The sequence below is a fragment of the Chamaea fasciata genome, unplaced genomic scaffold (genome assembly GCF_029207755.1).
Source record: "Chamaea fasciata isolate MVZ Bird 193981 ecotype frontalis unplaced genomic scaffold, bChaFas1.0.hap1 SCAF_15, whole genome shotgun sequence".
Lineage (NCBI taxonomy): Eukaryota > Metazoa > Chordata > Aves > Passeriformes > Sylviidae > Chamaea > Chamaea fasciata.
Window position 1 is genome coordinate 18,056,240 of NW_027094100.1, and position 14,963 is coordinate 18,071,202.

The 14,963-nt window shown below is 41.3% G+C and overlaps 1 protein-coding gene across 3 annotated transcripts in view; it reads right to left on the reverse strand.

The window, feature by feature from the left end:
* LOC136297311 (uncharacterized) overlaps window positions 1-14,909 on the reverse strand; it is a 107,491-nt gene extending 92,582 nt beyond the window's left edge. For all 3 annotated transcript variants that reach the window (XR_010723132.1, XM_066197126.1, XM_066197127.1), the window contains exon 1: window positions 13,595-14,909. Coding sequence is in view for 2 of the 3 variants with exons in the window: in XM_066197126.1 (XP_066053223.1) it covers window positions 13,595-13,930 (336 nt within the window). In the remaining variant the exon portion in view is untranslated. The remainder of the gene's footprint in view (window positions 1-13,594) is intronic.
* Between the last annotated feature and the right edge of the window lie 54 nt (window positions 14,910-14,963).

Below are 14,963 nucleotides of genomic sequence, written 5' to 3' on the forward strand. Positions count from 1 at the left end.
ATAAGCAATTTCATAATTAAGTTTAACTTGAATCGTAAAAATTGCTGTAGTCTAGTATTAATGAATTATTCACTCTACTCTGAACTCTGAGGGTTAATTTACTTACTGCAAGGTCTGTTAAATTAATTCATTAAGCTTCTTAAATAACGAGGATACAAGGCCAACATACAGCAACAAAACCAATATATTTTAGATTAGTAAGTCGTAAGTTAGCCTGGGTTGCTGGGGTTGTTTTTTCCCCAAGATGTCCTATTTGCTACTTATTCCTTCTTGCTAAATTTGTTCAGGAAATGCAGCACAAGTGAAAAGGTCAAGCAGTTAGAGGTTATTCAGAGAATCTGCTTGAGGTGAAATATGTGAATTTTGAAACAAAGAACATAACATAAAAATACAAAGAATCTAATAAATACAAAGTCATATTTAGTGATCTGGGAAGCAAACATAAACAGTGTCAGAACAACCAAGTCTGGCCATCAAAGACAGAGCAGAGGCTGGAAAGCCACAAAGCAGACACATGTGAAAGCTGAATCCAAAACTACAGCTGTAAACCAGAAAGAGGAATTCCATTAGGTATCTGTTAGGTATATCTATACCAGAAAAAAATTATTAAGCAATGTAACAGTTCCTCTGTCCTAGAAAAATCTAGGCACTTACACTCAAATTAAGATATAAAATCATGAAAGACTGGTTCTCATAATCCTTTCTGCCAAACAGCATTCCCTAACTATCCATTACCGAGACAGGTAACCAAATTAATCATAAGGGTGGCTATCACTCACAGGCCAAGGAAATACAACAGAAAATTAATTTACACAAGCACTTAAAAGTCAATTACTACTATGCACATTTTGCATTTAAAACAAAATGTAGCAAAAGGTCACTTCATTACAGATGCAAACATCTCCACATGTTTGGAATTACTGACAGGTGACTTTGACTAGTTTTGCAAATGAACTATCCACCTAATCTCACAGGCAGTTTCATGTTCTGTCAGCAGAAACACTAGAATTTTTCTGAAAGCAAACCAATACACAAACTCAGCCTTATTCCTCTTCAAAACACACTTGTGATATTAGGAAAGTCTTTTCCTTCTTTTCCTCTAAGCATGCAACAGGTTTTTATGTGGTTAAATTGCTGTACTAAATTGTTTGAAATGTAACTCTGAGAAAAATATAGCCTGTTTGCAGCATTTTGTGACACATAGTACCAGTATTTTATGAGCATTTTGTTGTCACCACAGCTTCTCTCTTCTCTTGCCACCAGTTCAGTTCGTTCTGGGCACCTTCTCTTAGAAAAACAGTATTCTCTCTCACATCACAAATTATACTCACATCCAAATAACTCAATAATATATTTTCCAAACACTTAAAACATCAATAGTTTGGAGTGGAAGCAGGATTAGATTTTAAGTCCGCAAGTGATGGAATCAATTCTGAAATGCTTACATATTAGTTTACAAATATTGCTTATAGCTTAATAGCATCATAGATGTAACTTCACACAGATATTGGCTCTAGACAGTAATTAGACCCTCAGCCTAATGTTGCAGTTAATGGACATACACATTTCAGTGATAATTGCAATCCATGAACATGATAATGTGTGTTTATTAGCAGCTACAAAATAAAGCACAGCTACAGCCAAGTGAAGAACTGAACTGTGCTTATTATTTATTTTTAGTATTGCCTGATCTGCGTTACAAAATTCTAAAATAAAATAGCATGGCACTTAAATCAGTGCTTTAATTGCAAACATGTGAGGAAAGCATATCTCTGTAATGATTCATGCAGGTTTAGCCGTCATCAGCAAGTAGTTCAAAGGTAACACCTTTGTCTCTCTCACTTGTTAAGTGACAGAACAGCAAATACACAGCACTTCAGGGGGAAAAAAGAAAAGAAGGTTTTTAAGGACTTAAATGTTGTAAACATCATTGTAAGAGAAGGAGGAAGGCAGGAGTATATAATGTAAAATCTGAGAAAAGAGAAAGCAGAATAAAAAATTCCCCCAGCAAATGCAGAAGGGAATGTGCTGTTCAGTCCAGGAAGAAAAGCATCAATTCACACATAAAACAACCACGTAAGAAATTATGGAAATGAGGACATGTAAAATGAAGAACACTTTACAATTCAACCTAATGAGGAACCCAGGGTTTATGATTCCACAAAGTTCTGAGTGTTTGTCTCTATGTCCTGATGTGTGTTTGCTGCACAGGATTTCCAGGTAACGGAAAATAAAGAAATTTTCAAAAGCAGTTGAAGGACAGACATTGTGATTTCAAGTTTGCCAAGGTTTGGTTACTAAGAACTACTTATTTTGACTTCTCTACTAGCACTTACCTTCTATTTAATTCAGCATGGGCTGTTAAGTGAATTTGGATTTTTCATGACCAGCACTTCTCAGTGCTTCCCTGCCATTCTGTAGCTGGAAAAGCAAAACCTGCTGCGTCTGATGAACCACAGGCAGTTGTGCTGGGCTTTTTCTTCCTGCACACACCCACAGAGGAAGGCTCTGGGTACTCATGAGGAGAGGAATTGTGCAACAGCTGCGGGAGCTTTCCATCAGCACCAGAGGATCCCAGATCCACCAAAGCCCATCCTGAATTTCTTTTCTTATGTAAACTGCAGAGAGATCAGTGTGGGAGCTATGAAACAGAGTAAAAATGAGATTTGGCCCAGTGAAGGGAAAAATAAAAGTGACAATATTTTTCTTCTGAAACAACCATTTTTTATTCTTCCTAGAATATGCCACAGAAATAAGTTGTATCCAATTCTCACTGTGATATATCCTTAACAAACTCTTAATGTTAAACTTAAATGAGAGGCATTTCATGCAATCTGAAATATATTCAGTTCAATTAAAAATAATTGATGCATAGTGAAATAATTCTTCCCAAAGCTGCTGTAAGATCTTCAAAAAATAAAGCTACTTAATAATTTTCATCTCCTACAGGCTAGAGAGAAGCATTATTGCATATTAAAAATTGGAGTGTGGTTTTCCCAGAGGTGAAAGAAAGTTATTAAAACAACCTATTTATTGTTGATATAACTATCCATTTGTGCTACACAAAAAGTAACAATTTCAGTACATTAAAAGAAAAGCTAATTAAGGCATAATTAGTATTTTCTATGTTTTGATAATTAAGGGTTAGTTGGCTATTTCTTTTCAAATTTCTATTTGCGGTAACCCCAACCATGTCTTTAATGAGCAGCTAACACTATTGAGTCCCTGATGGCTGAGGAGTTTAGTGACCACTACTACATTACTTTCATTTATCACTGCCTCTTTACGTATAAATTAAAGTAGCCCTGTAGCTATGTTGATCTACTTTATATCAATTTCTTCATCCATATCAGCTGAATATGTATGGCATTAACCTCATTTACCAGTTTGGAAAAGCTGAATTAAAATGAGATCTAATTTCTAGTGCACAGAACAATTTCAAAACTGCCTGCTAATTCCCAGCACCTGTCAGTGTTGGATCTTCACCTCGTGGTAATGAAATAAAACAGTGTATGTATTTTACAGCCAGGAAAGGATAATCATTCATAAGGGTTAAGATATCATTAATCATGGAAATGCCAGGGCCCAGAGCTTTTGCTGAGCCACTCACAGCTCAACTCCTCCACCTGCAAGGATCCCACTAAAGGCAGTGGGAGTGCTGCAGATCCCGGTTCTTGTATTGCACAGGGGAAAAGTGGTCACACGCTACACAGTAAGCGTATTTCTCTTTTTTTGCTAGGTCACGCTCTGTGTCTGCAGGTGATGTAATCACAGAGATACTCACATACTGAAGAAATCTCAAAATAACAAGTCAAGAGAACACCCCTTCCAGGTGAGAGGACAAGTCTGTGTTCAACGCTTTGGTGATACTTGGCTATACACAAATCTGGCTTTCAGCTGCTGCAAACAGAACCCAGCAAGAAAACCATCCTTTTCCTCCTCTCCAAACGCACTGTAGTCTAAATTCCAAACCCTTGAGATATTTTCTGATGATAATGCAGATCGGCCAAATACTAAAAGCCCAGGTTCCCAGACTGTGTGACAACCCTCCGGTGCCAGGTGGTGGCTGCATCTCTCCGTGTGCTCATGAAGCTATTCCCCAAGAATCCTGCAGCCAGGATTTTCACTCCTGCTCTCCCACCTTGGGTCCCTATCATTGCTATTTAAAGCTGGGGCAAAATAAAAGCACAGCTTGCTGGAACACCGCATTGCCTGGGATCTTCACTTCCAGAGGGCTCCCTCAAACTGCAGCACCCGGGACGGATTAACCACCCCAGGACTTCTCTGAACGCATTCAGGGCTCCCGCCGGATGGAAAGATCCTAGCAGGGAACTGTTGATCATTTCACAGTAAAGAGCTTGCCTAAGTGCATTTTAATAACAAAACTCCTTTTAAGAGGCAAAGCAAGCACCGCCCTTGCACACGCGGCCATCCGGTAAGATTTCGGGGACATTTCCAGCTCGCCGTGCCAGTCCCCGCTGAGCTGCGGTCCAACAGCGCCGCGCGCTGGGCTCGGCACCGCGGCCGGGCCACGGCGGGGACGGGCACGGCCGCAGGAGCATCACCGATCCACCCTCGCCGCCTGCACCTAGGAACCACAGCCACCTCCTCATGTGCTCCTTCCTCACTGCACTGCCCACGCAATGGTTCTACTCTCAATCGCAAAATATTTGACAACTAAAAGTATTCCCCCCCAAAAAAAATATGATGCAAAAGAACTAACAATAAAAAGAACTTTCTGTTTCTATGCTTGTATTTTTCAAGAACTAGAACTATTTTTCACTTCCAAAATAACTCTTAATGCAACCTCAAGAGAAAAGTCTTCAGCCAAAGCAATCTCTTTTTTACAATCACAGTGTACATGTGGAAACTGAACTGTTACAAGTGTCAGAACTCCCGAGTATGAAGCTGCCTTGCTGTTAAACTTGTTTCAGGTTAACAATTCTAAGTGAACGGAAGAAATTTCAGTAGCTACCTTCGCTCAGTTGCATTTCCTTTGATACATTAATCAGCAAGACTTATCAGTTTTATTGACCTTGGCAGTATCTAATGGCCAGTTAGGGGCAGTCACACGCAAACCCTGCCCATCCCGCAGGCTGCTGATCCAACCTGTCCCAGCAGAATTGGGAATAGCTGCACGATGAACTGCCCCAGGGAAGTCTACAAACCTCTCCCATTGCTTTTTCCTCCTCCAAGAGCAAATGTCTGCTGTGCTTGGCAGCACTGCTTTTCCAGACAACTTTCTTCCTCCTACCCTGCCAACATCCAAACCAGCAATACACCACAAAACTGTGACACTATGAAAACTAAGTCACGCCAGCATTAAAACAAAATATATACTGATAGACAATTGATAGATCAGTATTAACAGTCCATTACAGTACCAGAGGGTCCAGTCCAGTATTCAATAGAAATTTAATATGCATATATTCATTCAAAGATCTTCCCGTTCCAAAGACAGTGTCCTGATGCATTCTTTTTATACTGGAATGGTTATGGCACTTGAAGTGTAGTACCACATCATGGGAGAAATCTCCGAGGTTTTGCTCTCCTTCTTCTGACAGCACACCCCAGTGGACTTATTAATAAGAATGCATTCATTTACCTAGCCAGTTCTCTTTTTCTATAATGAGTTTGCTTTTATTATATGTACATGCTTAAGAATATGAGTTAATTAATGAACAAAATATGTATACTTATATAGAAGACATGTTCTACATTTCCATTAGACTCTTTATCATTCTGTAACCATTTTCTGTTTGTCTGTATGCAAGCATATAGCAAACGAACTCATTACAACATGGCTGAAGCAGGCACAATTTTCATTATCCATTCTATAAATAAAACAATACAAGCAATCCTGAATATTTATATAAATATGTATTAACTTAGTCATTTGATTGATGTCTGACTTTTCTGCTTCCAAGCGTGAGCCCGTTTATTGCCAGTTTGCAAAGAGCTGCCAGCAGGACCCGTATGTGAGGATTTACAGCAATGGGGGCAGCGTGCCATCTGCTGCTCTCTGAGCTGCTACAGCAGCACCGGCACTGCAGCCACCCAGTGCTGCCTTCTGCTGCCTCTGAGCTGTAGAGCGCACACAAACAGCTCAGCTTGCCTGATTGAAAATGTTTACAAAAGCACCAAAACAGGGAGTTCCGATGCCTTCACACACAGCTTTTGTTAGACGAGCTGGCAAATACTGTGCTCTGGACCATGGGAATCTATCCACGTGGGTGAGAGGCTGCTGTACCAGGCCTGCAAACTAAAGGATACTGGTAGATAATGTAATCAAACCATCGAAGAAAAATCACTTTGAAAGTGCATTTGCAATGGACTCGAGGGGTCAAGAGTGGGGCTGGAATTTGGGAACGTTTCTTGAATGGTTGCACACCAGGAGAGCCTTGCAGAACTCCTCCTGTCCCAGCCTGGTTCCATAGGAGCACATGCAATGGGCAAAGTCAGTGTATGAAATATGATTTATTACCAGTTTGACTTCTGTCCACTGACAGGGTGGAGAAAAAAAACCAGGAACAATAAACCAACACAAAACCTTTTTCTTAAATTCATCCTACAGTGTTTCACCACGTCCTTTCAGTACAGCGCATTTCTTTCCGTTCCAAGTGCTCTCCAATAAGTCAGTTTGAAATACTAGCTAGCATTTTCCTCAGTAATTAACCATTTAACCCTCCCCACACAGTGACCAGGCTTGTGGTCACTCACAGCACACTGCCGAGCTGGCAGAGTCAGCTTGGACATTTTTCCTACTGATGACAGAGTTCCAGGTGATTAAATATAAATAATGCATTGCCCATTTCTGCCTGCTGCTCCACCCACACACAAATGCTTCCTCCAGCTCTCTCTAAGGATAGATATAAAAAGCTTGGAGAACTATCTCCTACCCAACCCCTCACAGCACACTGTACATTGATGGGGCCTCTCCAGGCAGTTACACCCCCGTCAGGCAGGATAACAGGAGCAACAGCAACCCTCAACATCAGATAAAGGGACAAGAGTAATTATAATGGTATAATAAAAATAGTATTATGAATAAAAGAAAAACAATAAAAGCAATATTATAATAATAAGAGAAATTACAGATCAGAATGACAGCTACTGTAGAGCCACACTGCCTTTGAAGTGCCATCAGTAGGAATTTTGCTCATGAAAATACCTGGAGCACCAGTACACTTTTACTGGGTACCTCCTGTTCCTTAGCACTAGAGAAGTCCACCAGATTTCAAAATAACACATCAGCTTTGACAACTGAAAGGAACATATTGCTTTAATGGAAAAGTAATTCAGTATAGTGAAAAACTTTCTTTATAGTAGTAAGTGAGAAAGTTGAAGTACATTTCAAGCCTGAAGAGGAAAAAATATTCTGGAGATTGGGACTGTCCACCAGAAAGCAAGGAAGGAGTGCTACACAAGTGAGGCCAAACCTCAGTCACTGTCACAATTCTTGCTAAAGATTTGCTTGAGGCTCCAACAGAATTCTTTCACAAGATCAATTGTTCTCATCTTACTGACATTCTCTTTATAACATCTACATTATGACTGTCCCCTACAGTTAAGGTGAATTAACTGCTGCTTCTTCAAAAATGCATCTTACTTTTCCCTCTTCTGTATTTAAAATGTAGAAAAGCCAAGTAATGTGAGAAATACAGTGGAAACCACATAAATGAATAACTGTCAAAAGAATAGAACTATTAAAAGAATAAATCTTGTGTACCCAGCTGTGAAATATAGCACAATATAGCAGAAGCCACCTAAATGTTTGAAATAAAAAATTGAAATGCAAAGTAACCTAAAATTGTTTAATGAACATGGCTGTTAAAATATTAACTACTTGCATGCCAAAACTCCAAAGCATGCATGGTAGGACGCCTGTTCAGATGAATATCACATTAAGTGGTTCTCTCTCCATTCAGTCATTTTCCCCCAGCTGAGCTCGAGAGCTTTTATAGGTGAGAAATATTCGTAGGTTCATTTCTGCACAAACTGTTTGAGTTCAAATGCCGTGGTTTACAACAAATATTTACCTTTGAGCTGTACAGAAGCTGGGCTCTCACACTCTGATCCAAGAATCACAGAACTGCCTATTCTACTTCTTCATTTTTATACTGGCGTAACTGATCAGAGATCATCTAGAAAACTCTTAATGACACAAACAAACATTTTCAGGAAGAATTCTCAAATGAAAGTATATTGTCACAGCCAATTTCTTAAGGAACACATTTTAAGGTTTAAGGTTCTTCTAAGATTTTTTTTGTTTAGATGCTAATTAGACTAATTGACCATGATTAAACATAAACATCAACATAATGTTTTTGTAATTACTTTGTCATTTGAATTTCCTCAGATGTGTGTATTATACTGTGGTGAATTCGTAAGAGTGTTTTGTTGGGTTTTTTTGGTTTGGTTTTTTTATTTTTTTTTTTCTTAGAGCATCCCTTCCATAGTGAAAGAAACAGAAATTTGAGAAAGAGAGGTCTTAAATTGCAGGTGCAGAAGAGCAGTTTGGGTTCCCTGGACACTGAAGCTCTTGTACTTAGAAATGAATGTACCTATGCACCATATAATGCAGTGTCAGCCTCATTCCCCCTCCACTTCTATCTGCCCTAAAACATCTGAACCAATGCTTTTGCTGACCTAAATTCCTACCTGATAAATATCTCCATATTATCAGGATCGAGTTCAACTAATCAATTTCAGTCTGTGTCAGCCAAGAAAATTTAATTAATTTTTAAAAGGAATATTCCTTTGTTTAACCTCATGAGTTCTTCTGCTATCTATTCCTTGAAATCTGAATTCCCTAGCAATTAAAAAAATTAATTCTCACTTTTTGTCAGGTCTGATATACACAGTCACTGGATTAGAAGTCAGTAGCTACTTCATCTGTAAACCTGTATATTAAAACCTTTCATTTTTAATAAAAACATAGTGGAAGATTGCTAACACCACAGAGCCCCAGGGTAGATTAGGAAGGCAAGAAACAAAGGAGAAAATGTAAAGCTTTTTCTCCATTTCTGAGTTGCATGTCCTTTTTCATTTGTTAGGTAGTGGATGGAAAAGAACAGGATGAAACATGCACAAGGATAAAGAAGGTTTTTGCCACAAGAAATGGGTCATTCACAATAATCTCCAGCTCACTGCAAAAGGAGAACTCTAGTATGCACATTTTTAAATCTAGAGCCTTCTTTTATATCTGAAACTGTAGTCTAAAAATAAGGCTAAATTTCCAGCTGTTGACCAGCAGCTCCTCTGCACTTCTTCACCCACAATAATTAATGCAAAGAAAGTACTGCAGAAAACAGTACTGCAGCAACCAGAACTCACAAGTAACAAAATTTACACTTGTGGAACACACAAACGAAAGCCCTTCACCCCCTCCTGCCAAGGCTCTGGAGAGATTACAGACTTAATTCCTCCAAAATGTCACAGAGAGGATGACGGAACTGCTCAAGGAGAAAAACACCTTGGTCTGATTTGACAATGCTGTCTTACCACAAGGATTTGTCTTTCTTCTTGGTTGCTCCTTGTTCAATAAAATAGTTCTTTTAGCAAATACTGAGATGGTAGGGCTCAACAAAACTGAGATACAATTAAATTAAGAAAAACATAAAAAAGAAGACAAGCTCAGAATTTAGACAGTCCAACCTTTATGGCAAGACAGAGAGATGGCAGAGAAATTGAGAAGACAGCAAGAGAGAGGTGGAAGAAAGAAGAATCAAAGTTTTGTCTGTGAACCATTTTTCATCACTGGAGCTTAACTGGGTGCCGTGTAATTCATTCAAGCACAGTATTCATCAAGTCAGAAAAAATTAAGGGGCAATTATGTGAGCAATTTAGGTTCAATAATGAAAACCCTCACCTCCTTCAAAAGAGCACACAAGCAGCAGTATGTCCCTCAGAGAGGTGTCACAAAATGAGGCAGCTCTTTTACTAGGCTTTGCTGAAGGTCTTGAATAATCAACCTAAGAAAAGTAAGGACAGAATAAACAATGTTCCTTCCTTAATAAAACTGGATGGATATTTGGCAGATTAATTGGACACCAGAAATGAGAATTATGGCCCCGCACTAAATGCAGGTCTCATCAGGTTCCTGACTTGCCTCATTTTTTTCCTTCAAGGTTGCTCCTCTTTCGGGATGGACAGGTCTGAGCACTTCCTCAGGTTAAGAAGTAGGCAAAAGAAAGTCACAATACAACTGGTTGTTCACACTGCTTTACAAGTTCTGGTGACCATGAAGAGAGAACTGCTATTTGTTGCGTTCACACTCCTTTTTACAACTCTGAAGATCACCCAAAGTTCAACTAAAGAAAAATCTGGCTATTTACCAAGGGGCCGGACTTCTCACTGTCCTCTTTTTTGTACTGTCACACCAAAGCACGTGAGGAGAGACAATTTAGGGGAGCTCTCAGAGTAAAGTTACATTGCTGCCCTATCTGCCTTTTACATTTCAGATTCTGTGAACAGTCCATTGGAATGTTCTTCAGACACACACGCATGCAAAAAAGGAAAATGCACTCTCCCCTTCAACAGGTGTGAAACACTGGGTGCTGAATTATGGAGGAGCTGGGAAAAGAACAGCAGACCTGGTTACTAACCCCTTTCCCAATAATAAATCACACTCAAATTCACACTGGATGAATCTCAATCCAGAATGCTAATGTATATGTATTTGAAACTACCCTATGCTAATTATTACATATGTTAGTATTGTTTAGGGATTATTTCTTTAATTTTTATATAAAATTTAATTCACTAGATCTATGGCTTAATTTTCTTTTCTCTAGAAATTCTTAATTTAACTAAAGAAATCTCTAAAGAAACTATATTTTGTATTTAAATCACTGTTTTTAATGAGCTGCACACTGAAGAGTCACACTGCAATCATTTTAATAATAAATGCAAACTCCAGTTACAGTACATTCATAAAAATAACTGCAAAATGGTGGAGAAGTGTACTTGAGTTTGTTTTTAATAAACAGATTATTGCAACTTATCTTTTATTAGACATTCCCAAAGTAACTCAAAGAGTACATTAACTTGAACAGTATTACAAAACAAAGTAAGACTGAAAAGCAAATGAGAACTTCACTGGCAAGTAACAAAAACTGTTAACTTTGTACTTCCTCGATGAGTTACCAGGGTCACCAACACACACACAATGGATCATCCTCCAAGTTAATTGCCAAATAGCATAAATTTTCCCGTTGCTTTTTCTCATCAGAAGCTGAGAAAGGCTGAACCTTCACACAGACATGTATCAGAAATGTGTTTCTATAGGAGCTGAAGAAAAATGGAGGCATTACACAGAATGGCTTGACAATAAAGGCTGCTATTTTACAACCACACTACAAAGTGATCTGAGAAAAAAAATCAAGAAAAAGCTATGACAGCCCTATGGATTCTGTGAGGCATCAAATTCCACAGCCTCACACAAGCAGCAAACCCACCCTGGTCCTTCCCCATGGGACAATCTGTTTCAAGCAATGCACTTCACACTTTTTCCACCCCAGTATCAAACCAAGGAACATAACATGCCAATGGCTATAAATTAAGAGGTCCAAACAAAAACCAAAAAAATTGGCAGAAGTGAACCACTGTTTCTAACCTCAAAAACTTTTTGTTTTTTACATCAGCAATAATGTCTCTGAAGACAAGCTGATTTTTCAGCACATCAAGCCATCCTAATTTTGTAATTTTAGAAATGACATGAATAAGAGCTTGATGACAAAAAGAGCCAGTTTGGGTCGAGAAGCTAGTGGTTCAGAATGCAATTTCCTGTAATGAAGCATTTTAACACAAGCAATACAAGTTTTCTATAAAGAATATGAGCTAAATAGTTCTAATAGAAACTTAAGCCATGATTTTTTTTAAAAAAAAAGAATTCTTATGGTTAGTACAATAATTAACATTAAATCATTAAACAGAGGTAAACATTTAGTAACACAAAGCACATTACATACACAGTCATTATTCTAGGACACATGACAGCAGTTTTTAAATTCATAGAACAGTGGCAGGTAAAACAGTAATTATTCATTCTGGCCCCATACAGTGGGCACTGATTATTTCACTATGGAACAGCAGTTCTCACAGCCAACCATATTCAAGTTTTTATGGGCAAGTGTCCCTACGAATATTCTCAATTCAATCTTCATCATCCCACCGGGTAATAGATTTGGCAGTGGTAGAAATTCTGCTCTAAGACACCTCCTTTGCTCAAACTCTTATCAATAGCTAAAAGGTGATTCCTAAGAAAACAATTGCATCACCAGAGGTGGTCCAGCAGCCAGACAGATGTTGGCTGCTTTAACTGATTTGGGAGCAGAAACAGACATGAACAAGAAGTGGCACTTTTAATCACAAAGAATGGCAACTTTTTCTAAGAAACAGATTTACATCCTAATGGAAAATATCAGATACCATTTTTCCCCACACTTGTCACATTTTCGTAACACTCAAGAATAAGCTGAACTAAAGTCTGTGGGTAGTTCTAGTCCTACCTCTCCAGGTCCCTGAAGTCCCAGGCATATCTCCTAGCAGCCTGTCAAAGTACCAAGAACCAGAAATGTTGGAGGCCCAGCTCTCCAGCAGCCCACCAGGCAGGCAGCCACAGAGCCAAGGAAACTGGAAGGGAACCAGGGAGGTTCCTAATTGAAACTTTGCTGACACAGAAAGATTCCTACAAACATTTTTATTTTAATCAACATTTGCTGACTGAAAACACTCTATTAAGAAAGTTCAACCAGCTCTACCCAAGTGCATCTTGACAAGCATAACTCCTGAATTGTCACGGCTGAGGGGGAAAAAAATTAAAATTTAGTGGTCCTTTTATGGGCCTTGTACTGAACTATTTAAATAAATGCCAAAAACGGCCTCTCTCACGCTGCCAGAGCCTTGCAGCCAGCAGTGGAGCAAAGCCTCAAGGGATGCCAGACACATGCCTGACACCTGGGTGGTGTCTCTTGAAGCCCTTTCCCGCCCTCGGCTCCTTCCCGCCCTGGTTCGAGACCGTTTCAGTGGCTGATGTTCGTCTCGGACAAGTTCTGCAGCGGGGCTGCCCCTGGTTTCCGGGGAAGAAGTGGCGCAGGAGCCCAGCACTGCCTTCAGAGAGCAGCGGCACGCAGGAGCAGGTGCGGCTGCTTTCCCCCGGCGTGGAGCCGCCGTGATCCCGGCGCGGGTGCCGGCAGCAGAGCGCCGGGAGCGGGGCGCTGGGAGCAGGGGAGCGCCGTCAGTCCCGGCCCCGCACGGCACCACCGGCCTGGCCGGCCCCGCACGTCATCCCGGCCGCACAGTGTCCCGTCTCCGCAGCACAGCCGGGGCCGCCAGCTTGGCTCCGCTGGCCGCGGCCCCGCCGCGGCTCCTTGGGTAGGGCGGCACCCGGGCACTTTTGGCCCCTCTGCCCGGCCGGCCCCGCGCATCCCGCGGCCCCCGGCCCGCACCACCTGAGCGCTGCACCGCGGACCTCAGCACCGCTCCTCCTCCTCCTCCCCCGAGCTCCAGCCCGTCCCCACGGGCGGCGCCGCGGCCCCGCACCGCCCGGCGCGCAGCAGCGACCAGCCGAGCTCCCGCCGGCCGCACCCACCTGGACGCGCAGCACATCCTTCCAAGCGGGCGGGCCCTGCGGGGGCAGCTGCAGCGCCGGGGCCGGCCGGGGGTGCGGGGGGTGCGGGCCGGGCGGGGCGGACCAGGGACGGACACGGGCGGAGGCGGTGCGGGGGCGGTGCGGACACGGGAGGACCAGGGCGGACACGGGCGGTGCCAGCTCCGTCCGGACCCGCGCGGCGGCCGCCTCGCAATGATAAAGGGCCCGAGTAGTTGATGTAAAATTATTAATGATGCTGATGCTTCCCTGATGTTTTATTGCCCACCTTGCAAAGATTCCCGTGTGAAGCCCGGTAGCCCCGAAGAAGGGACCCATACTGGTAGGATGTCGCTGGAAATGGAAATTGATTTAGACCTGGAAGGAAAACACGAACTGTATTTGCTGGATGAATCTTCAGCAGTGAGGTCGAAAAACAATTATTACCACAATTTAATCGGGGTAGGGAAAGTGGTTTCTTTGTACCTGAACTGTCAGAGTTGAATCACTGAGCTATATACTTTTGTAGAAAATGCTTTCATTAATTAATTGTTTGTCTGAAGCAAAATTATGGAAATTTTATAACAAATAATTTTATAACGAATAAATAAATAAATAGTTCACAAGCAGAGCCTGTGGATAGTATATGTACCTAAGTGTGAGTGAGATCAGGCTTTCTGCAGGATGAGCCAATTTCCAGCTTGTCTGGAGTGTGTTTGTTCCTGGCCAGAAACGTCTGTTCCCCTGGCCTGGGTCTTCTGCCTGAGGTGATGGCTGAGCACGGACAGAAGGGGAGAGCACAAAGCTATTCCAGGGGGCAGGCAGGGAGCCCACACTGTGCTCAGCTCCACAGGACACCCCTGGCACCCCCTTTAACCATCACCCGAATCATTTGAATCTCTGGAACGCAGAAAATGGCCTTTCTAGATCCAATTTCTGTCAGCTATGTCCTGATTATTTTAAGGGAGTTAAAATAATAACTGCTCCAGTTAAAGAATTCATGGATTCCTAGACTAATAGCTGGCAAAACGTGAACACAGCAAGTAATAATGTTAGATTGTGAAAGTGCCCCAGCCTATGTCAGGGTCCTGCCCAAAGGACCTTCTGCATTAAGCAGTGTAATTTCTTTAGCAGCTTCTGTACAATTCTTTTACCCTCAAGTGGGAAGTGGAAATGTCACAGGGAAGATGCTTGTGTGACAGGAGGAAGTTGTGCCATGAAGTTCAGACTTGCATGTAACAAAGTCCCCTCTCACAAAAAAGAAACTAGGAATTTTTCAAGGTATCAGTGTTCCTTTTTTTCACATCACACTGGGATTTTTCCTAAAATGCAATTTTCTTACTGAAAGGAATGGCTGATAATTTACAAGAAC